Consider the following 18,359-nt stretch of genomic DNA (forward strand, 5'->3'; position numbering starts at 1 on the left):
CCCACCAACAGTGAATAAGGGTTCCAGTTTCTCCACAGCCTCGCCAGCATTTGTTGCTTGCTGTTCTGTTAAATTTTGCTATTCTGACTGGGGTGAGATAATATCTCATAGTTGTTTTGGAAATGTTCATTACTTTTTAAAATATATTTTTAAATACATTGCTTTGTTACTTTCTAATTTAGTGATTTAGATTCTTGTTTCTTTTTTTATTTTAATATCTGTTAAAATTTTCTTTCATTTTATAATTGATGCTTTTCCAAAGAGTATTCTTTATACTCTGTTTAAGATGTCAGAAGGTACATGAAACATCTTAGATTTGCTATTAAAACAGATTTTTTTAAAAAAAAAGTACTCAAAAATTTAAAAGGCTTATCTTCAGATACTTAGAAACTGCTATCTAGAATTTATCAGCAAAAGAAGTCTTTTTGTTATTTTTTGCCTCTTCTGATACAGTTTCTAGTCTACCATCAGACTCTGTCTATTTACTACTCTTTTAGCATATAGATTTACCATTTGTAGTATGGAGAATGATAAAGTTGGAAACACAAGAGTGTAAATAAGATGAATTTCTTGTGTCCTGTGGCCGTGACTGTGTTTGCTACTGTAGGCATTTTTTGTGGGGCTGGTGTGTCCACAGTGTTGTACTGTCTGTGTTGTCGCAGCCATAAACTTGACATTGCAGGCTTTCTGTTCCCAGAATTTAGATGATTATTTTTAAAGTACTAAAATATTAAAAGACAAATTCATTTCACAACTGTTGGTTATAGTATATTAACTAAAAATATAGAGGCATGTTGTAGTTATCATAAATACTGAGTTGAAATAAATTGTCTCACCAACAAAATATTATTGTCCTTCTAAGGATAGATAGTGTGGATCACAACAAACTGTGGCTGATTCTGAGAAGAATGGGAATCCCAGAACACTTGATTGCGCTAATGTGAAAACTATCCTTGGACCAGGAGGCAGTCGTTAGAACAGAGCAGGGAAACACTGCATGGTTCAAAATTGGAATGGGCGTATGATAGGGATGTGTCCCATATCCATACCTTTTCAACCTGTATGCACAATAGATTATCTGGGAGGCTGGGCTGTATGAGGAGAAGTATGGCATAAGGATTGGAGGAAGATTCATCAACAATCTGCATTATGCAGATGACACAAACCTTGCTTACTGAAACTGAAGAGAACTTGAAGTGCTTGCTCAGAAGATCAAGGGCTGCAGCCTTCAATATGGATTGAAGTTCAACATCAAGAAAACAAAGATTCTCACCACTGGGCTACTTGGCAGCATCAGGATGGATGGTAAAGAGATTGAGATTGTTCACAGCTTTAGTTTGCTTGGCTCCACAGTCAACACTCTTGGCACCAGCAACCAGGAAATTAAAAGACATATTGCGATGGGAAAGTCTGCTGTTAGAGACCTCTCCAAAGTACTGAAGAACAATAGTGTCACTCTGGAGACTAAGGTGCACCTGATAAAGGCCATGAGCTTTTCAATCACTTGCTATGTGCCAGCTGGATAGGACTAGGGAGACTAGAAGGAGAATTGATGAGCTGTGGTGTTGGAGAAAAATATTGCATATATAATGGACTGCTAAGAAAACAAGTTTATCCTGGAGAGGGTCAAACCAGGCTGCTCCTTGGAGGCAAGGATTCTGAAGCTTTGTCTGATGTACTTTGGACATGTTGCAAGGAGGGACCAGTCCTTGGAGAAGGACGTCATGCTTGGGAGGGTGGAGGGACAGTGCAGGAGAGGAAGACTTGATGAGGTGGATTGATTCAGTGACTGGGATGGGTGCACTGGAGACAGTGAGATTGGCACAGGATAGAGCAGGGGTTAGGACTGTTGTACATAGGGTCACTATGAGTCACAGGCGATTCGACAGCTCATAACAACAACAACAGCAACAGCAACAACAAGGATAGGTATGTAGCTGGGACCTTTTTGATAAATGCGTTGTTTTTGTATTGATACTTTAATACATTGTTTTATTTTTATGTTCAAGAATAAATAAGCTGATTTATAGCAGAAGCTGAATTAACTAATTCCTCCCATGAACAAAAATAAGAATAGTTAAGAGCGTTCATAATGCGTATGTAGTCAAATAACAAATTTTATATTCTCTTTACATTATATAATGGACTTGTTTGCATGAGCTAATTATACAGATTTTCTGCAAAATTGTATAAATACAAATATATTTAAGATTTTTAAAGTGCCCCTTGAGCCTTTGACCAAGGGTGGAGGCCTGCTAGAGGGTATGGCTTTAAAATATTTTGGTGAAGGGATGGGCCTGCAGGCTTTCCATGGGCCTGGAGCTTCCACTCTAGGAGTTGGCTGCGTCTTGATAGTGGTCACGTAAGGGAAGTTTTTTTGGGTTGTGTTTGATGCGTGTTACTATTCTTTCCCCTGAAAAGCTGATAGTGCCCCTTTTGCCTTGAGGCCTGCTAGAGGATTGGCTTTAAAATTGCTTAGCGAGGGGATGGTTCTTTAAATGGCATAGCAGTTGTTTGTTTATTTGCTATACTGAACAACTTGGAGTTTTGTGATGCTGAACACTGTTCCATAGTCTTGTCAAATACTATAATGTTACCCATTATTCACAATGTTTGAATGAGCTTACAGATTGATTCATGCTGGGAAGCAGGAGTGGCATCCACTTCCTAAACTAGATGCCTCTGGAAACTCCACAAACTCTCTAAACTCTATATGTACAGAAATTATGTTAGTTACAGAACAGAGTTCAAGTCTTTTGTGCAAAGCTTACTCTGAGTTGTATTCGTGTTGACAACACTTAATTGCTGCTAAATGAGACTAGTGCTTTTATATCTGGAGAAACTCTCTCCACTTTGTACATCATTCTTTGACAATGTGCTGTATGAAGTAACCTGGGTTTGCTGTGATGCTGACCCTTGTGCCATTGGGGTACCAAATACCGTAATGGTTTCCCAATGTGGACAGTGTTTGCTGGTGCTCCCAGGTGTAAAACAGGTTTGGAAACAGCAGTGGCATCCACTTTCTAAACCACATGCCTCTGGAAACTCTATGAACTTGATGATAGTTACGGAAAGGCATTAGGTCTTTTGTTCATAGAGTTGCTATGAGTCGTGCTCGACTCAATGACAACAACAACAATGCTTATAAAAACAAAGGATTTAGTGTCCTGTATTTCATAAGCACTGAATTCATTTACAAATTATAGTAATCTTACTCCCTCTATTCCTAGTCCAAGTGACTTCCTTAATAAATATTAAAGCCTTATTCTTTCTCCCACCCCCGCCCAATTTAAATCTATTGTAGTTTAAAGTAGTAGTATTAATAAAAACCAAACTTTTAAAAATAAATAAACCCCTATTTGGTATTTCCGCAAAAAACTGAACATAGAAATTCCATAAGACCTCGCTATTCCACTGCTGTGAATACATTCCATGAAAATGAGAACTGAGCTGCCAATGGAGATTTGTACACCAATGTTCATAGCAGCGTATTCACTATAGGTAGGAAATGGAAACAGCCCAGATGTCCATCAGCAGATGAATGGATTGAGAAATTGTGGTGCATTCACGTGATGGAATACTATGCAGCACTCAGAAGCAATGATTTAGGAAAATACTATATAACATGGGAGAGGTTGGAAAGCATTATTTTGAGTGAACTAACTTGGGCTCCTAAGGACAAATACTGCATAAGACCATTATTGTAAAAATAGAAGGATTACTAGTAAGATGTGCAAAAAAGAAGCCCAAATGGAAAAGGGGGAGAGAAAGGGGTCTGAGGAGGGAAGGGGGGAAGTCATGGTGTCACAGAGTTTGGTGGGCAGAAGGAGGGGGTAAAGGAATTAGAAAAGATCCAGTAAGGACTTGAGAAGACTGGGCAGTAGTAGTCATGGATCAGTGGCGATTAAGTTTATATAATACATGGGAATGACTATGTGAAACACAGTGCATACAAACAAAATACAATATAAATTTTGTATGCAAACCAATATAAAATAACAATAAAAATAATAATTTAACAAAGAATATGCCATCTCATTGAAAAATTGGGTAAATATGACATAATGGCATCTAAAGTGACAAGGAATTAAAATTAATTTCTTGTCGGGTAATGACATCAATTTTTATTTTCTGTTTATCTCATGTTGAAAGTACTTAACACCTCTTGGAACTTTGACCAGAGGTTGCTATTGTGAGCAGACTTAGGCAAACAGAACTTATAATCGGATTTCTGTTATAAAGGTTTATTGTGGTATATTTCTTTTGATGACTCTAAAGTTAGTTGGAAATTATGAATACAGAATAACTTTGCTAAGTTGTATTAATGAACTTAATATACTGTAGATATTCTATATGTGAGGGAATCTATCATGAGAATGCTGTTTAATTCTTATCCTCGCTACCATCTCATCTTTTTCCTTTTTTTTTGTTTTCAAGAGAAACTGGTAGCCTGAGTAGATTTAAGACATGTTTAAGAGAAAATGTTTTGGGGAGCCCCAAGGAATTGATGAAGCTAAGTGTGCCATCATTAGTGTATGCTGTCCAAAACAACATGGCCTTCCTAGCGCTTAGCAATCTGGATGCTGCAGTATACCAGGTAAGCAGAACTGCTTATAGTGCAGAACACAGTATCTTAAAAAAATGGCTTTTTACGAGGTATGTCTTGGAGAAAATGCAGCTAGCCAGAGTACTCCTTAGCCAGAGGATGACAAGGCTTTGTTTAACAAGCTTGGTCTCACATACTTTGGGCATGTTGCTAGGAGAGACTATTTCTTGGGAAAGGATATCATGCTTGGAAAGGTGGAGGGTCAGTGAAAGAGAGGATAACCCTCAACAAGATGGATTGACACAGTGACTGTGGCAGTGGGCTTAAGTATGTCAATAATGATAAGGTTGTACAAGATAAGACAAGGTTCAGATCTGTTATTCATAGGGTAACTATGAGTTATGTTCAGCTTGCCAGCATGTAACAATAGCAGCTTTTTATAATATTATCAAATAGTGTTTTATAATTCTGTAAATGATATCAGAGATAATATATATGTGTGCAAAAGATTGATACTAGCTGAATTCATTAATTCATAGTTTTGCCCCTAGGTGACTTACCAGTTGAAGATTCCCTGTACTGCTTTATGTACTGTTTTAATGTTAAACCGGACACTCAGTAAATTACAGTGGGTTTCAGTTTTTATGCTGTGTGGAGGAGTCACACTTGTACAGTGGAAACCAGCACAAGCTACAAAAGTTGTGGTAAGTTGCGTATTGTAAACAAAACAGGAAACGTTTTTAAGTCTAATATACTAAAAATAGCCTTACTGATGAATGTATTATGATTATATTCTTTCATTTAAAATGATCTTTGCTATTTAATAGGTAGGCTCTCTGTACTTAGTATAATATTGTTGTTGTTACATGCCGTCGAGTCGCTTGCGTCTCATAGTGACCTTATGTACAATAGCCCTAAACTCTGCTCTGTCCTGTGCCAGTTGCACCATCTCCAACACACCCATCCCAATTACCTCAGTCACTGAATCCACTTCCTAGAGGGCCTTCCCCTCCTGCACTGTCCCTCCACCCTCACAAGCATGATGTCCCTCTCCAAGGACCTGTCCCTCCTTACAACATGTCCGAAGTATGTGAGATGGATCCTTGCCTCCAAGGAGCCGCCCGGTTTAACCCTTTCCAGGAAGAATCTATTTGTTTTCCTAGCAGTCCATGGTATCCTCAATACTCTTCTCCGGCACCACAGCTTAAAGGCATCAATTCTCCTTCTATCCTCCTTAGTCACTGTCCAACTCTGTGATGCATAACAAGTGACTGCAAAGATCAGATGCACCTTAGTCCCCAGAGAGACACCATTGCTCTTCAGTACTTTGGAGAGGTCCCTAACAGCAGACTTTCCCATCACAATACATCTTTTAATTTCCTGGCTACTGATGCCGAGAGTGTTGGCTGTGGAGCCAAGCAAACTAAAGCTGTGAATAATCTCAGTCTCTTCAACCATCCATCCTGATGCTGCCAATTGGCCCAGTGGTGAGAATCTTTGTCTTCTTGACATTGAGCCTCAATCCATACAGAAGGCTGCAGTTCTTGACCTTCTGAAGCAAGTGCTTCAGGTCCTGCTCAGGTTCAGCAAGCAGGGTTGTGTCATCTGCTATGTACTTAGCATAATGCTGTTTATTATTAAAGATGATAATATTTTCTGGCTTTCTATCTCTTAGAGGAGAATAAAGAAAAGATAGGCATCCCCATAAGCAGTAATCCAGTCCCTTCAAAAGTAAAGTACAAAAGAGAAAGTAACTTAAAGTTGTACAGTTATTAGTTAATGTACAACTGAAGCTGTGCAAACTTCCACACAGTGTACATATTTGTAACTTGTAAGGTTTGGGTTTTCCAGACATCTCAGAAACACAGTGGTATACCATCCAGCAGTGCATTATCTAGCTCAAGAAACATTATTTTTCTTACTGAACTAAATAGACTTTCAAGTCATCGCCAGTGTTTTAAAATACTTTCACAGGCTACTGCTTATTCTGAGTTTTCAATTTCTTTTTGTTAAATTGTGATTTGAGTGAAAAGTTTAGAGGGAATTAGTGTTCCATTTAAATATTCACATCAGTTTTGCCTTTGACATGAGTCAGAGACATTTTAACTGCACTCTCCCTACTTTCCTTCGTGTTTCTTGTCTCCATTAATCTGTCTATCCTGTCCTGTTGGTGATATACTTTAATTCTTTTTCTTAATGTTTTTGTAAAATTATAATTCATTCATGATGTCCTTGGTCAGTAATACTGATGTCTTTTATGTATTCTTTTTCAGAATTTTATACTTTATATTTCTTCCTTTATCATCATGTAATAATTTTAGACAAAGATTTACTTTCAGGTACTTAAAATCATGGAATATCTTCTTACACTTACTGACTTCCTTTGAATGACTTATTTTCAACAAAATGTGGCTTTCTTTATTATAGTAATGGCTCATGAGTTTCAGTGACATTATTGAGATTGTATTTATTTCTTGGTAAAGACTGAGGAAAACCAGGAAGGTTAATTATACTGGAGGGGTGAGAAAGACAAAGATAAGACAGGAGATTGGGGCCTGTTTTTCTGCATCTGTTAGCACTTTTTTTTTTGTTGCTGTTATGTGCCAGGGAGTCACTTGCGACTCTTAGAGACCCTATGTACAACAGCTCTGAACCCTGCTCTGTCCTGTGCTAACATTATTATTTCTGACACACCTACCCTCATTACCCCAGTCACTGAGTCAGTCCATCTCATCAAAGGTCTTCCTCTTGCGCTGTCCCTCCACCCTTCCAAGCATGATGTCCCTCACCAAGGAATGGTCCCTCCTTGCAGCATGCCCAAAGTATGTCTGACGAAGCTTCAGAATCCTTGCCTCCAAGGAGAAGCCTGAGTTCACCCTCTATAAGACGAAGCTGTTTGTTCTCATAGTAGTCCATGGTATATTAAATACTCTTCTCCAGTACCATAGCTCAGAGGTATCAATTTCTCCTCTTATCTCTAGTCATTGTCCAGCTTTCTGACACATAGCAAGTAATATCCTGGATCAGGCGTACCTTAGTCTCCAGACTGACATTGTTGCTCTTCAGTACTCTGGAGAAGCCCCTGACAGCATACTTTCCCAATGCAATTAATCTTTTGATATCCTGTGTGCTGGTAACAAGAGTGTTGATACTGGGGCCAAGCAAACTGAAGGTGTTAACAACTTCAGTCTCTTCATCTATCATGCCCAGTGGTGAGATTCTTTGCTTTCTTGATGTTGAGCCTCAATCTATATTGAAGGCTGCAGTCCTTGAACTTCTGCAGCAAGCATTTCAGATCCTCTTCAGTCTCAGCAAGCAAGGCTATATCACCTGCATCATGCAGATTGTTGATGAGTCTTCCTCCAATCCTGATACCACATTCCTCCTCATAGGGCCCAGCCTCTTGGATGATTTGTTCTGCATGTAGATTGAAAAAGTATGGAGATAGGGCATATTCCTGTCATATAACCTTCCCGATTTTGAACCATGCAGTGTTTCCTTGCACTGTTCTAACGACTGCCTCTTGGTTTGGCATAAGCACAATTAAGTGTTCTGGGAGTCCCATTCTTCTCAGAGTTAGGCAGTTTGTTGAGCTCCACACAGTCATATGCTTTTTGCATAGTCAGTGAAACATAGACATTCCTCTGGTACTCTCTGCTTTCAGCCAAGATCCATCTAGCATTAGTCATATTATCTCTAGTACCACAGCCTCTTCTAAACTCAGCCTGTACTTCTGGCAGTTCTCAATTGATATACTGTTCCAGTCGTTTTTGGATAATTTTCAGTGGAATTTTATTTGCTTGTGATACTGTTTGGTTATTTCCACATGGTTGGGTTACCTTTTTTTGGAATGGAAAGATATGGATCTCTTCTAGTCAGTTGGCCTGGTGGTTGTCCTTTATAGTTTCTTGAAACAACTTGGTGAACACGTCCAGGGCAGAGTCTGTTTGTTGAAATATGTCAATTGGTATACCATCAATTGGCCTTGATTTTTGCCAGTTCTTTCAGAGCAGCTTGAACTTCTTCCTTCATCACCACAGGCTCTTGCTCATTCATTGTTTCATGAAAGTCTTCTGTTTCACAGCCAATTATTTTTTGGTACAGTGATGCTGTATACACTCCTTCCCTCTTCTTGTAAAGCTTCCTGGATCATTTAAAATTCTGCCCAAAGCATCCTTAAGTATTGCAACCCGAGGCTTAAATTTGTTCTTTACTTCCTTCAGGTTAAGAAATGCCAAGCGAGTTCAGCCCTACTTCCTTCAGGTTAAGAAATGCCAAGCGAGTTCAGCCCTTTTGATTTTCTGGCTCCAGCTCTTGGCACATTTTGTGATAATACTTTACTTTGTCTTCCTGCACTGCCCTTTGAAATCTTCTGTTCGGCTCCTTAATGTCTTGATTTCTTCCCTTCGCTTTGGCTTCTTGATGCCTTAGTGCAATATTCAAAATCTTGTCTGACATCCATCTTGGTCTTTTCTTCCTCTGTTTTTATAATGACCTTTTGCATTTTTCATGGATGATATTCTTGATATTCTCCCATAGCTCACCTGGTCTTTGCTTTTACAAGTCTCTCCTGCACGCGACCTATTTAAGAACTTTCGGGTGTATGTGTATTGACATAGTGTGTAACATTTATCTGGTATATAGTATGTTATAAATATCTGATGAAAATTAAAGCCGTGTTAAAAGCCTACTGACAGTAGGAAACTTTTGAGAAATTTTGTGTAAAGAGTGAATTCAAATTACAACTTAATAAAGAAACTGTTGTTGTTGTTGTTGTTATGTGCCGTTGAGTCGTTTGCGACTCATAGCGACCCTATGCACAACAGCCCTAAACCCTGCTCTATCCTACGCCAACTGCACCGCCTCTGACACACCCATCCCTATTACCCCAGTCACCGAATCAATCCATCTCATAGAGGGTCTTCCCCTCCTGCGCTGTCCCTCCACCCTCCCAAGCATGATGTCCCTCTCCAAGGACCCGTCCCTCCTGGCAACATGTCCAAAGTATGTCAGATGAAGCCCCAGAATCCTTGCCTCCAAGGAGTAGCTTGGTTTAATCCTCTCCAAGATGAATCTGTTTGTTTTCCTGGCAGTCCATGGTACATTCAGTACTCTTCTCCAGTACCACAGTTCAAAGGCATCAACTCTCCTTCTGTCCTCCCTAGTCATTGTCCAACTCTCTGATGCATAACAAGCGATTGCAAAGACCATGGCCTGTATCAGGCGCACCTTAGTCTCCAGAGAGACACCATTGCTCCTGAGTACTTTAGAGAGGTCCCTAATAGCAGACTTTCCCATCGTGATACGCTTTTTGATTTCCTGACTGCTGGTGCCAAGAGTGTTGACTGTGGAGCCGAGCAAACTGAAGCTGTGAACAATCTCAATCTCTTTGCCATCCATCCTGATGCTGCCAATTGGTCCAGTGGTGAGAATCTTTGTCTTCTTGACATTGAGCCTCAGTCCAAACTGAAGGCTGCAGTCCTTGACCCTCCGCAGCAAGTACATGAGGTCCTCCTCAGTTTCAGCAAGCAGGGTTGTGTCATCTGCATAACACAGATTATTAATAGATCTTCCACCAATCCTGATGCTACAATTCTCCTCATAGAGCCCAGCCTCTTGGATAATCTGCTCTGCATACATGTTGAAAAGGTATGGAGAGAGGATGCATCCCTGGCGTACACCCTTCCCAATTTTGAACCATGCAGTATTACCCTGCTCTGTTCTGACTCCTGCCTCTTGGTCCAAGTATAGGTTTCGCATTAGCACGATTAAATGTTCTGGGATTCCCATTCTTCTCAGAGTCAGCCACAGTTTGTTATGATCCACACAGTCAAATGCCTTTGCATAATCAATGAAACACAGATAGACATTTTTCTGGTATTCTCTGCTTTCAGCTAAGATCCATCTAACATCAGCAATGATATCCCTAGTACCACGACCCCTTCTAAACCCAGCCTGGACTTCCGGCAATTCTCTGCTGATGTGTACATGTTTAATTCAATGCCAATATAGATACTAAATTCCTTTTCCATATAGGTAGGAAAGTTAATTGGCAAATTTATTTGGAAAGGAAAGAGATCCCGAATAAGCAAAGCATTTCTGAAAAACAAGAATGAAGTGGGAGGTGTAACACTCTTGATCTCAAAACCTACTGTATAGCTCTAATAACCAAAACAGCATGGTTCTGGTACAATAACAGGCACATAGACCAATGAGGCAAAATCGCGAAGCCAGAAATTAACCCATCTGCCTATAATCTGCTGTTGTTAACAAAGAAACAAAGCCTATCAAATGGGGAAATGACAACCTTTTCAACAAATGGTGCTGGCAAAACTGGAATGTTACTTGCAGAAAGCTGAAACAGGACCCAAATCTCACACCATAAATAAAAATCAACTCAAGATGGATCAGAGACCTGGGGTAAAATCCAAAATCATAAAGATCAAAATGGGACCAAACTTAGAAAGTGGTATAAAGAGGCTGACAGATACATGCAGAAATGCACAACCATGAGAGGATAACATCAATGAATGGAATCGCCTAAAGATTAAATCCCTGTGTGCATCAAAAATTTTTACCTGTGAAAAGAAAACCTACTGATGGAGAAAAGCATTTGACAATGATTTTTCAGACAAGGTTCTTATAACAGATTACAGAATCCTACAAGGTCTTCACAACAGAAAGACTGATAATGCAGATACAAAATGGGCAAAGACCTAGAAAAACTTTTTACAGAGGAAAACATTTCTTTGGCCATCAGACACTTGAAGAATGCTCCATATCATTGGCAATAACAGATGCTTATCAAAACAGAATGAGATACCAGTAAGATACCATCTCACACTGATAGCAGTGGCAAAGTTTAACAGGACAGCAAGAAATAAATATTGGAGGGTATGGAGAGATAGGAACTTCCGTACACTGTTGGTGGGATTGGAAAATGGTACAACTATTCTGGAAGACAGTTTGATGTTTCCTCAAAAAGCTGAACATAGAAATTCTGTATGACCTAGCTATTCCACTGCTAGGAATATATTCCGAGGAAAATAGAACTAAGACACAAATGGTGATATTTACACCTAGGTTCATAGTAGTGTGATTCACAATAGCTAGAAAGTGGAAATGGATTGAGAAACTAGTATTTTCACACAGTGCACCAAGAGTAATGATTTCAAAGACTATAACTTGGGAGAGGCTGGAGAGCATTATGCTGAGTGAACTCACTCATTCTCATAAAGACAAATACTTCTAAGACCATTATTGTAAAAATAGAAGGATATTTAGTAAGAGGTGCACTAACGTCCACAGAGAGCAAGAAAGAGGAGAGGTGAGTGTGGGAAGGGGGAAAATCATGAGTCATTGAGCTTGGTGGGTAGTGGGAAGGAATTGAAGGAATTAAGAAAGATTCAGTGGGGACCTGAAAAGGTGGGCATGGATCAGTGGTGATTAATTTTATAAAATACAATGTCTTGGAATGACTGTATGGAACACAATGTAAATAGAGGAATATGTGTAACGCAGTATATAAACGAAACACAATGTATATATGAATTTTGTAAACAAACCAGTATAAAATAAACCACTACTAGTTTCCAGGCATGTTGATGTATGGGCTTGAATTAGAGTTGGCAGTAGTTAAATGAAGAGTCAGCTAGCTGGAGAGAGGTGGGCGTAGACCAAGGTCATTGTGCTGCTATCCCGAAGGTGGTGCTTCTGGTGATTGGAATCCACCAGTGGTTCCGTGGCAAGAAGATTGGCAGTTTCCTCCAGTGAGATTTACCTCCTCCTGAAAACCTGCTCAGGGTTAGCTTTGAGTCACTTCTGAGTTGGCAGCAATGAGTAAATGTGGGAAGTGGACTACATGGATATGGTGAGAATGAATATATTAAGCATGTACCATGGCTGTGATATGAGGGACACACTTTTAAGTCCAGTGCTTTGGTAAATTTGTGAAGTGTTTTTGTTCTGTTTGGTATTGTTTTACAGAATATTTGTGTCTGATAGTTATTGGACATTTTTTCAGCAGAACTATAACATTTAAATTTTTTTTAATTGCTGAAAACATCACTTTCTATGTGTACAACTTAGTGGAATTTCACTTTTTAGGTTGTATAGCCATTCTTAACCTCTTTTTTCAGATTCTCTTCCACTGCCAGCATTACTGCTCCCTGAGTTTCCTGCCTAACTTTCTGGCTGCTTTGCCAATTTAGTCCCATGTAAACATGTAAAGATTTTTTTCCTCATCTCATTTGTTTGATTTCTTAGATGAAGCCTACTCAACTAAATTCTACTAAAATAACTTCCATAAAATTAATGTTACAGGTGGAACAGGATCCATTGTTAGGATTTGGAGCAATAGCAATTGCTGTATTGTGCTCAGGGTTTGCAGGTAAGTCACAAAACTATCATTTTATTCTGTTGTAATTTTTTTTTTAAAGCATTAACTTTAAGTAGGGAGTTAGCTTCTCTTGCTTTACCAAACCAATAATTTTCTTACCCTTGAAGCTTTATTTTCTTGCTTTAGAGTCAGATGTTTTCCAGTAAATATGTGGCAGTGTTGAACTCTGTTGAGACCTCAGTCCTTATTCATATGCACAGTTATCTAAGAATATACTTCTGTCAACCTAGACCTGCCAGTTCAGCTAGGAAACAAAAAGTAAGTGCACAAAGATTGCTAAAAATGGGGGAAACTAGCTGTTAGAAAGGCCAATTACTTATTCCCATTTTCCTGGGACTGGTGCTAACCTATTTAGCTACCCATAAGCTAAATCTTGCTGTTTTAAGTCTACTAACTCAGTATGTTTTCCCTGGCGACCTCAAGCCTCTCTACTGCTTGAGGGTGTGAGGAACATTCTAGTGGAAAGGTACAACTATGGAAGGGCAGTCTATAAAATGAAACCCTTGAGAGTAACAGCCAGAAAAGAAGGGAAGGAAACAGTAACTGATAGAAAGTTTGGACATCTGGAATCACGTGTGTGGGGCAGGAAGTCGTCCACTGACTCAAATAAAGGTAGGAAACTGTAGAAGCCAATATCATGGACAAAATGAATTTGTGTTTTAATAATAGTCCTACCCAAAAAACCTTAGAAGATTTTTTAGTAAGAAGGATATTAGTTACAACTTTGAGTCTTTGTTACTTATCATTTGGATAAGTCTTTATTACTTATCATTTAAGAATTTGGACTGCTTTTATTTTTTACTATAAAATATAACAGGAAACTCAAGTATTACTTGTAAAGAAGATGTTTTATAATAAAGAGTAAAATCTAAATTTAGAGATCTCCTTAATTTGTTGGTGATTTTGAGTTGCTAGATGCCTTTGAGTTGGTTTAGAGACTGTATGTGCACCAAGGTACACCACTGCCTGACCCTGTGCCATTCTTACAGGTTCTCTTCAGGCTACTGTTAACTATCATACTTTTTAACCTCAGGCACTAGAAAATCAGGAATAAGATTTGTCCCTTCTCCCCCTGTACATTATTTGATTTTCCGTTTTGAACATCAAAATGTATGTATCAAACATTAGTCTTGGTTTAATCTCTTCTATACTCTGGTGGCATAATGCACCATGGGTTCCACTGTTAATCAGAAGACCAACAGTAAACCCACCAGCTGCTTTGCAGGAGATAGGCTCTCTCCCTTGTAAAGATAACAGCCTCAGAAACCCCATGGAGGGTCTGCTATGAGCCTGAATAGATTTGGTTTGTTTTTTTTTTTTTTTATGCTTAGAGTAAGTACAAACTGAATACTTAAAACAGTACCCCTTACATGGTCAAATAAAAGGCGGCAAATAGGAATAGCCATTGTGTTTGTTGGCATTTTCTGGCTCCTTTCAACCAAAACAATCTTACCATCATTACACTTTCCAGTTTATTAGTATTTTAGAGAAAATTCCCAAGTCTTTGTTTGTATCTAAAATATTTAGTGTCCTTGTTAAACATGCATTTCAGCAATAGTATACAGCAATTGGGAGATCATATACTATTTTTGAGTCACTTAGAAAATCTAATGCTCAACCCCAGAAAAATTCACATATATATAAAACTGATTATCTTGTTAGGTAGTTCATAGCCCTTCTACAAGTATTTATTAACTTGGCATTTGGAACTATGCTTTCAAGGAAAGTGATTTCACTCAGCTCACTCATAGTTAAGTTCTATATAAATTTTATTTTTGTTATCTGTTCTGAAAAGTTCTAAGTAGTGAGTATGAAGTTTAGTTTGTATTACTAGACACATATGATAGGCGTATGCTTTAAGACACTTCACTCAATAATATAGTTTTCCAGCTGACCAAAGGAGTCCTTCCTTGGCATTAATACATGAGCTTTTATGACCTTACGCCAAAAACACGGGCAGAAACAGTTCTTAAAAAGAATTTAACTGTTTCCTGTTAAATGTAGCTTATAAAATGTTCTATCTTATTTATTCCATAAGATCTGTGAAAGTACAAATATAATGTGGATCACAACATAGGTAGTATGTTATACATTTAATTACATTGGCCTAAGTGAAGAACACTTAAACTTAATTTCATGTTTTCATATTTAATTTTCTTTCAGGAGTGTATTTTGAAAAGGTTTTAAAGAGTTCAGATACTTCTCTTTGGGTGAGAAACATTCAGATGTATCTATCAGGGATTGTTGTGACATTAGTTGGCGTCTACTTGTCAGATGGAAATGAAGTTAAAGAAAAAGGATTTTTCTATGGTTACACTTACTGTGTCTGGCTTGTTATATGTAAGTATCTAGGAATGATTGTTTCTATTTAGAACTCCCCTTTCCCTTTAAGTTAGAAGTCCACATTAAACTTCTGTGGCATCTTAAATGAGTCCTTTAATACTGTGAATGCTAGTTTGAAAGTGTAATTTGGGTTTGACTGAGAGTTTTGTTGCATACCTATCCCAAAGCAATTCTGCCTCCACAGTAACAACTGTGTATAGTGTTGTGCATAGTAACAACTATGTATTGTGTTAGCGATAAATATGTACAATTTGTAGTGGACCACACAGCCATTTGAGTATGTGAAACACAGTGTTTTTATGCAGGAATAACCCTGTTTTAAGACAGACTCTCAAAGAGCTGCTTTTCAGAAAATAATATTTTGTAAGTAAATTACTAAGTCATGTTTGGGAACAGAAATTGTCTTCCCATGCTAGAATGTTTCATTTATGGGATGTTAAGATCTTACTTCTTTCCCTACACAAGTTCTTGCAAGTGTTGGAGGCCTCTACACTTCCGTTGTGGTCAAGTACACGGATAACATCATGAAAGGCTTCTCTGCAGCTGCTGCCATTGTCCTTTCTACCATTGCTTCAGTCATGCTGTTTGGATTACAGATAAGTATGTCCTTGTTTGCACCGTTGTTAACATGAAGAGCTTCCCTTCCTTGATTAATTTAAACTTACTGGTGTCTTAACAGTGAACTCTGGTGGCCTTGTGGCAAGAAGCTGAGCTACCATCCCAAAGGCACGGGGTTTGAGGCCACCATCTGCTCTGTGGGAGGAAGATTATATTCTCCTCCTGTGTAATTAGGAGCCTCTGAAAACCCGCCAGAGGGTCAGCAGTGGGTCAGTTCTGACTCAACGGTACACAACAGTGTCTTATTTAGAGCGATCTGGTGGCTTTTGTAAGGACTTGCATTGCCAAGCGAAGGTAGGCAGTTTGAATCTAGCAGCTGCCCCGCAAAAGAGATGAACAGTGTCCTCCAGGCCAAGTGAACGCCTCCAGAAAGTCAGCTATGGGTTGGACCCGACTCCACGGTGCTCAGCAGCATTGCCTTATGTAATGCTGCTGTAACAGAAATCCTCTAAGTGGATAGTTTCCACAAACAAACTTCTCTGTTTAAATTCAAGGAGAAGGATTTTTCTTTCTGTATCTCTTGCTTTGAGGAGGCTCCCTCCCAGACAGGAATCCTAGATCCAAAGAATATGCTCCTTCCCCAGTTCTGTAGTGTACTTGTCGGTCCTTCTTATCTCTGCTCACTTGTTTAATCTCATTAATATCTTAAAAGAGGTTGACTTGAGGCTGGAGAACATTATATTGTGTGGACTCAGTCTCATTAGGACAAATACTGCGCAACACTATTATTATAAAAACAGAAGGATAACTAGTAAGATGTGTACAAAAGTCCAAAGGGAGAAAGGTGGGGGGAAATCACGAGGTTGCTTAGTTGGGGGTGAAGGAATTAGGAAAGATTCAGTGAGGACCTGAAAAGGTGGGGAAATAATAGGCATGGATCATGGTGATTAAAACACAATTAATATAAACACAATGTATACAAACTTTGTATGCAAACTAATATAATTTTTTTAAAAAAGATTAGAAATACAGCTTAATCCTGTAGATTATATCCTACCTCAGTCACATTAATTAATATTAATCCTATCTCATTAACACCACAGAGATCAGGATTTATTACAGATAGGATCACTGAATGGAGTATTATATAATACTGAAAAGAAGGGGCTAGCCCAGATGAGATGTTTTGGAGACACTGTTCATTCTGTAACTGGTAAACTGGGTGTGGCTTTGTGAATGAAGCTAGAACATAAGCTGAGGAGTGTGGATTTTGCATGAAAGTAATAGGTTACTTAATTCCAAAAATGAGCTTTTTTTCTTCCTCCAAGTATAGACTCCCTGCTGCCCAGTTATTACATATAATACAATTGGGTGATGCAGGACAAAATTAGTAGGATTAGACACTTAAAGAAACACATAGACTTTAGGAAATGATTACTTTCTGAAGGCTACTCGTATTGTTTTTAAAAAGTGAAAATATCTCTTAGCTCTCTTGTCATTTCCTAATTGGAAAAGCAGGAGCCTTGGTAGCACAGTGGTTAAAGTGTTTGCCTGTGAACTCAGTCTGCTACCGCTGTGTGGGAGGGTGTGGCAGTTGAGGCAGCTGTGTGCTGTCCCATAAGTTTCTGTGTGTCAAAACTGGATAACAGAGGTTTGGTTTGTCTTTTTTTTAACCTTTTCAAGGCTTCTCTACAAATTGGCTCTGAAACTACAATCCAAATTCAGGTTTTCCTCCATAAAAATTTCATTATTCCATATAATATACAATTAATATAAGGTTCATTGTTGTAACTTGCATTCTGGTACCACTGCTTGTAATGTAATTTAGTCCTTGTAATTTTCCTTAGCCCACATCCAGCATTAAGTTGGTTTCTGAATTATTTACACAGCAATGTTTCAGGGTACTTTTATGCTGTGTTCGTTATCTTTGCTGATAGGTAATATACTATAATGCATGAATAGAAACAAATGTATATATTTAGATTTCATTTTAAATTGACTGTTGATAAATGCAAAAAGAAGTACATTAGCTTTGTAAACTCCTAGAAAACCATTTTCTAGTGTACCTCATTATCTTGGTTGTACCATTTATTAGCTGTGCAACTTTGGGGAAGTCTGCTTTCTTTCTCTGTAGATGAGTTTAGTATGACGTACCACCTAAGGTTCATTCTGATAAAGTGCTTAAAATAGTGCCTTACATGTTACAGTGTTCTGTATAAAGTTAGTACTTAACAATGTTAGTATTAGATATACTAGGTATCTACAGATCCTCCATTAGGTTTTTATTACTAGTTTTGGGCAGATTATCCGAGAGGCTGGGCTCTATGAGGAGAAGCGTGGCGTTAGGATTGGTGGACGATCTATCAACAATATGCGTTATGCAGATGACACAAACTTGCTCCCTGAAACTGAGAAGGACCTCTTGCACTTACTGCAGAGGGTCAAGGACTGCAGCCTTCAATATGGACTGAGGCTCAATGTCAAGAAGACAAAAATTCTCACCACTGGACCAAT

General features: G+C 38.6%; 1 protein-coding gene across 2 annotated transcripts in view; it reads left to right on the forward strand.

The window, feature by feature from the left end:
• Positions 1-18,359, forward strand: part of SLC35A1 (solute carrier family 35 (CMP-sialic acid transporter), member A1) — a 77,946-nt gene that overhangs the window by 58,576 nt on the left and 1,011 nt on the right. Inside the window, exons 3-7 of one of the 2 annotated variants that reach the window (XM_006902029.1) lie at positions 4,438-4,597; positions 5,098-5,250; positions 12,869-12,935; positions 15,108-15,284; positions 15,753-15,887. In XM_006902029.1, coding sequence (XP_006902091.1) covers positions 4,438-4,597; positions 5,098-5,250; positions 12,869-12,935; positions 15,108-15,284; positions 15,753-15,887 — 692 coding nt within the window. The remainder of the gene's footprint in view (positions 1-4,437; positions 4,598-5,097; positions 5,251-12,868; positions 12,936-15,107; positions 15,285-15,752; positions 15,888-18,359) is intronic. The other variant, XM_006902030.1, reaches the window with a different exon arrangement.

The sequence above is a fragment of the Elephantulus edwardii genome, unplaced genomic scaffold (assembly GCF_000299155.1).
Source record: "Elephantulus edwardii isolate Elephantulus edwardi_28Jun2011 unplaced genomic scaffold, EleEdw1.0 scaffold00360, whole genome shotgun sequence".
NCBI classification, from domain to species: domain Eukaryota; kingdom Metazoa; phylum Chordata; class Mammalia; order Macroscelidea; family Macroscelididae; genus Elephantulus; species Elephantulus edwardii.